Source organism: Scleropages formosus, chromosome 5, assembly GCF_900964775.1.
Source record: "Scleropages formosus chromosome 5, fSclFor1.1, whole genome shotgun sequence".
NCBI classification, from domain to species: Eukaryota; Metazoa; Chordata; class Actinopteri; order Osteoglossiformes; family Osteoglossidae; genus Scleropages; species Scleropages formosus.
In genome coordinates this window covers 22,345,370-22,351,396 of record NC_041810.1, presented here as the reverse complement: position 1 = coordinate 22,351,396, position 6,027 = coordinate 22,345,370, and the positions used below count along the sequence as shown (strand labels likewise).

General features: G+C 47.5%; 2 protein-coding genes across 2 annotated transcripts; both read right to left on the bottom strand.

Moving 5' to 3' along the window:
• Positions 1 to 276: 276 nt before the first annotated feature.
• On the bottom strand, positions 277 to 2,216 carry LOC114910519 (myogenic factor 5-like). The gene is made up of 3 exons (XM_029251917.1): positions 1,794 to 2,216; positions 1,168 to 1,243; positions 277 to 434 (listed from the first exon to the last, which is right to left on the bottom strand). Exons 1-3 carry the CDS (start codon positions 2,214 to 2,216, stop codon positions 277 to 279), a joined length of 657 nt encoding a protein of 218 aa, XP_029107750.1.
• A 2,677-nt stretch (positions 2,217 to 4,893) lies between these two features.
• Positions 4,894 to 5,431, bottom strand: LOC114910518 (myogenic factor 6-like). Its single transcript, XM_029251915.1, is given in 2 exon segments — positions 4,894 to 5,125; positions 5,127 to 5,431. Coding segments are annotated over 2 exon segments (537 nt in total).
• Between the last annotated feature and the right edge of the window lie 596 nt (positions 5,432 to 6,027).

Sequence of the window (6,027 nt, the reverse complement as noted above, 5' to 3'; positions counted from 1 at the left end):
TATAAATAAAAAACTAACTGTCCTTTATAAAATCATTAAAACAATTAATTTTACATCCACTTAATTTAAATTAAAGAGACGGTATAAATATGCATCATTAAGTTTGAAATTACTAAAATAAGTGAGACACTCAGAATACACGGACAGTTTTTGGGGAAATTATATTAATATCTTGAAGCTTCGGGATTTTTGTCGAAGGGAAACAAAGAAATGCAGACTCACGCGTGTCCATTTTTTTTGAATTACAGTAAAAATGTCTGTCTCATGCATGGGTCTTCACAACATGTGGTAGATGGGTCCCGCACTCAGGGGTTTGCTGGAACAGAGAGTACTGCTTGGCGGCGACAGGATCATGTCCCTGGGACACAGGCGGTCCACAATGTTGGAGAGGCACTTGAGGCTGGACGTGTCGGCTGTCCTCTCTTTAAAGCTCTCTAGATGGAAAGTGGAGGAAGCAGAACTGTGAGGGACCACCGAGATTCAAAATGCAATTTAATAAAAAAGAAAAGGGCAACTGGTGCCTTTGGACCTAAATGTCACGAGTTTGAAACCTACCTCCAGCTGTAGTACTCTTGAGCAAGGTACTTACCCTAAATTGCTCCAGTAAAATGACCCAGCTGTACAAATGGGTAAATACTTGTAAGTAGCTTTGGAGAAAAGCATCACATAAACGTAAATGATCCAAAGAGAGCCGTCTGCACACTATGCTCTAGTGTCTAATGTCCTGGCATTATAAAAACATATGATATTATGGAGTTAGGGGTACAGAACTAAACCCTGGTGCTATCAGTGAAGTTAATTACAATTCTTTATAATACACACACACATCTTCAGAACTGCTTGTCCCATACAGGGTCACGGGGAACCGGAGCCTAACCCGGCAACACAGGGCGTAAGGCCGGAGGGGGAGGGGACACACCCAGGACAGGACGCCAGTCTGCCGCAAGGCACCCCAAGCAGGACTCGAACCCCAGACCCACTGGAGAGCAGGACCCGGTCCAACCCACTGCGCCACCACACTCCCACTTCTTTATAATACATAAATATAATTTAAGGTCCCAGTTTTGATCTTAATACTCACATCAATAAGAGAATGTTATTCATACCCTAGACTGCACCCTGCTCTAACTGTTATGTGGGTGTAGGTGCTGTGGATGGCACTCATACCCTTACGGAAGTCTTGTCTGCACTCACTGGTGTAACACCTACTCATCTTGGGCCAAACTGGACTGTTGCAGGTGAACTGAAAAGGGAAACAAGTGAATGTGAGCTCGGCGAAGCATGGTGGTGCAGCGGGTAACGTCGGCGTCTCACGGTTCCTGGGCTGTGTGTTTGAACACAGGTTCAAAAGGTCATATATTTGAATCCCACCTCCATCTGTAGTACCCTGTAGTATCTGTAGAGCAAGGTACTTACCCTAAAGTGCTCCAGTAAATGTCACCTCAACACATTCATCATCAGCTCAGTACAAAGCAATTGTCATCTCAACAGAACGTTACCTCAGTACAAATTCATCATCACCAGTGTGCAGCAAAGCGCAGCAAAACATACGTTCGGGCGTTTCATTTCAAGCATATCGAGTGATAATATTCATAAACATATTCTTCCAAGAGCTATGCTTGGGTCCGTCTGGTAAAAACTTGAAGCGGAGCGTCAGGATGTCGGTGGACAAAGGTGCTGAGAGGAAGGTAAATGATGTAGATGGTGAAAGGCGCAGGTATGACGAACGTGTAGGTAACTGAGGGAGAGGGAATTATGGGAAGGCCCCAGCAGGTGAGCCGCGGACGGGTTACCGTGCCGTCGGAGCAGCTGGACGTGGGGCTTCCCGGCACGGATACGTAGCGGTCATGGACCCGCCGTTGGAGCAGCTCCCGAAGGCTCTTGATGTAGCGTGTGGCGTTACGTAGGATCTCCACTTTGGGCAGTCGCCGCCGCCGGAGGTCGGCAGAGCAGCAGCGCCGCAGCACCTCGAAGGCGCGGTTCACCTTTCGGAGACGCTGACGCTCACGCTCGGTGGCAGCCTTGCGCCGATCACCCGTGCTCGGCTTACGTTTGCAGGCCCTGCACGCCCAGGCCAGGCAGCGGCCGGCGTGCCGGTGACCCTGCGGTAGGAGCACGTGTCCCTCGACGTCCCGCCCGGGGCTCTCCGGTGAGGGCGCCCAGGTTTCCTGCGAAATCTGTGATGAGTGAGCCCTCCTTCCCTCGTGGGCCTCCATCGCTGGTGCTCGGTGCTGGTGGGAACTGCAACTTCTGCAGGAATGGAGCTCTATGAGGGGCCGTGCAGCGTCGGGGGTGTCTTATGTGCCCCCAAGTAGCGGCTACAGCCCGCGTTGGTCAGCCCTAATAACCGTGACCCCCTTGCCCAAATCAGCGCTGAGGGCAGCTCCCCGCCCCTTTCCTCAACCCCAAACCCCCCCGTTGGAGTTTCCAGCTCTGCTGTCGCTCATGGTTTTGCCCCCACTGATGTGTTTGTTTGGCCCCAGTGATCCCTGAACACCGACTGCTTCCTCTCACGTTCAGGAAAGGAAAAATTATTTTAAATCACCGAAATGTATAGGAGAGAAATATATAATCAGTAGAAAATACTGTTCTTTCCCACAGCAGCAGCAGCAGAACTGAAACTGACTATTTTTAATGTGAATTATCAAAAGACTTCAGAATTATTGTCAAAGGCAGATGACATTAGTGACGCGGTGAGAGAAAGCGTTTGAAATCCTTTGTTACATGTCATGTTAAAGACACAACTCGGCTGGAGAGGGACGTGTAAAAAAACCCACATTTTGTTGGCAGCTTGTAAAGTAAACCAAGAGATGTTTGGAGGTTATCAAATTATGGACCAGATCATTTGCAGTGTTGCAGCACTGAAATGAAACGCTAACGAACCTTTAGTCGTATCAGCGAGAGAAAATGTACGCATGTCCATGTCAATAAAACACAAGTCCAATTCCAAAAAAGGTGGGACTACTCCTACCCAGGGGGTAGGGCTACGCCATCCCAACTTTTTTGGAATGTGTTGGAGGCATCAGTTTCAGAATAAACGTATATCTTCATAGAACAATGCAGCTGATTAGGTAAAACGTGAAAATACCTTGTCTTTATACCGTTTTTGTTTGAATGCAAGTCAATTTACAAATCACTCCTTTTTGTTTTTATTAGCATTTTCCATCCTGTCCCGACTCTTTTGGAATCGGAGTTGTAGCTGCGGGTATGTTAGATAACGTATAAGAACAACACACACAGAAAATAAAAATGAAATCAATAACCCTTAGAACAATTGTGGGCAGGACCATGACATTTAAGGCAAACGACAATATATTGATGAAACAACGCCATAATTTAGAGTGACCGCAAACTGTGCTACTAATGCTTGGGCCACTAAATTCTGCTGGTCACTGTTAGAATGAAGTAAAATGGTTAATCTCCAGCTGCTTTCCACAAAGCAAAGCATCTGAATTGCATTTATCCCCGGAACACAAATAAATACACAATTACAGATGAGATGATGCACTCATGGTTTTTAACTGAAGAGCACTCTCACTGTTTGTCATACGCAGTTGAAAACACTAGACCATCTTCCAGCGTTATTTAATTTATATATGCTCTAAAACTTTTTATTTCATATGGATGCAAAGTAGAATTATCGTGTGATCAATGAGCCAGTGAGCAGCGCTCTTCTTTATTATCTCTACATAAAATGGGAAAACGCATTTACTTTGAGTTCATTAATCATATGAATTAATGTACAAGCGACCCGAGGTCTTGAATGAAGTTCAGAACTTTGTTTGTCGACTACAAGGTCAGACGGAGCAAAAGCAGCATTGAAGGAAAACGGAAAAAATGAAGTACAACGGAGTAAAGTGATGTGAAGAACCCAGCTGTTCAAGGCTGAGCAGAAAGAGCGCAGGGACACGTAACCTCACACATGATTGCTATAAATCTCATGGACTCCCGCTGACGCAATGCGACCATTTCAGTGCTTTGCGCTCAATGGACAAAGGGCACATAAGAAGCCGTTGCGTTGACCTAAGAATGTCCAACACTGTACGCCAAAGTCTGCCTTCCTGCAACGGATTGCAAACGCAATGAACTGCTCGGCCCCGGAAAGCCATGAGCTCAGGGTGCGACTGCGCGGGGCTCTGCACTGATGGCACAAGCTGAAAAAATGTCGCTGTAGACGCAGAGCTGCTCTCCGAGCTCCACCCAAATAGTAAGGATCTTGGCAGCCAGTAGAGTCATCGGAGGGTAAGCGGAGCTTTGCAAGGACGAAACACTCCTGTTGACGCCAGTGGAGACGATCCAAGATTAATGCTGAGTACAAACTTGAATTGCTGATATGTGGACACTTCCAGTAGAGGACATGGGACCTCAGGGGTCCAGCTCTGGCCCGGCGCCTCATCTCCTGCACTTGTGCTCCTCTTTGGGTAAATAAGCTGGAAATGATTCCTGTGGCTTCTGTGCAAAAGATCTGAGATCTCCAAGTCACGTCCTTGCTGTGAAGTACGGTGTCGCCATGCGACATACTGTCCGCTGTGGAGGACAGGCGACGTGAGCTGCTGGAGGTGGGAGACTCTTTACCGGCTACACCTAAAATAGTTACAATGATTTCCAGAAGGATCTATGATCATAAAATTCGAACCCGTTCACAGTTAAGATGCCAGTTGTGCCGGAAGTGGCTCCGTGGTTTGTAGCCGATATGATATAATGATAAGCAATATTGCTCAAATTATCGCAGCCCTGTGTCCCATAGCTGTCAGATTTTGGGTCCTAAAAGTAAAAACACCTGCAGTCAATCACCACCCAGGTGCACCTATTGCTCCATGTAATATTTTGTCCGTTTTTGCCGCCAGCTGAAACGGGAACGATCAGCAAAAACAGCGATTTGGTGCAAAATGTTCACTCTTTAACGCTTCTGTCGTTCGAGGATGTCTGCTGTCCCTGGGCCTGAGTCCACTTCCTGCGCTTTCTCCCCTCCCGCTCTTCCAGGGTGTCCAGCAGGTCCTGCAGTGTCTCTATGTAGCTGATGGTGCTGCGCAGGATCTCCACCTTGGGCAGTCGCCAGCTTGGGTTCTCCACTGTCTTCTTCTTCAGAACCTCAAAAGCGTCATTGATCTTTGTGAGCCTTCGTGCGCAGAGTGGCCGCCTTGAGCCTGTCCACCAGGGCCAACTGTCTCTCACACGTCCTGCGAGCGCACGTGAGACGGTGTCTGGCACAGCGGCGCTGGAGAGCCGTGGGGGGCAGGAGCCGTTCTTCCCCGCTGCTGTCACACGGCTTTTCGAACGGCGCCCCATCCCCTCTGCTCGATGACGGACTGTTGGTACCCTGGTAGAACGGGGACAAACGTGGCACTTCGAAATATTGCAGCGGCCCACCTTCGTGAAGGTACTGCAGCTCATTGAGGAAACGTGCACTGGGCCCAGAAAGGTCCATCATGGCGCTGTGGGTCCGAACGGCCTGCACTTTTGGGAGAAAAGCCACACGAATCCTCGGCGGCATTTAAATATTCCCGCGATGACACGAGATGACGGTTTATATGTAGCCGGTGAAACTCTGTCTGACGTGTAGCTGTTGTGGGATGTCACAACAAGCCTGCTGTCGATGAGCCTCCCGATGGTACTGGAACCATCTGAGTTTGTATTAAAAAAAAAACTACGCAACACCACCTTCCAGTGGAAAGTGAAATGTCACGTCAAAAACACCACAGACGCAGTTAATGTTGATTCCCCCCCCAGCGGTGACATGTGACTTCATATACATATTCACATAATATATGTATACAAATAAAAGGTAACATACACAGTGTATACAGTACATGTATACATCAGATTATTATTAAGAGTTATGTTCGGTGCCCTTTATGGAGCCCTGAAATAGACTTTTAAGAAATGCAGTCGCTCAGAACCAGGTTCCCACTACCTCTGTCCTTTTAACTCCTGCCCCATAATCTTGATTTGCTTCGGAAATTTCCATAAAATATGTGAATTTCTGCTTAATGGAAATGGAAAAGAATCTATTATGGAGGTTTAGTC

Coding starts and splice junctions, on each gene's coding strand:
- LOC114910519 (XM_029251917.1), bottom strand. CDS start 2,216: ATGGAGGCCCACGAGGGAAGGAGGGCTCACTCATCACAGATTTCGCAG. Junction 1,244..1,793: donor CCAGCTGCTCCGACGGCACG/GTAACCCGTCCG, acceptor TTCCCTTTTCAG/TTCACCTGCAACAGTCCAGT. Junction 435..1,167: donor CAGACAAGACTTCCGTAAGG/GTATGAGTGCCA, acceptor CTTTCCATCTAG/AGAGCTTTAAAGAGAGGACA.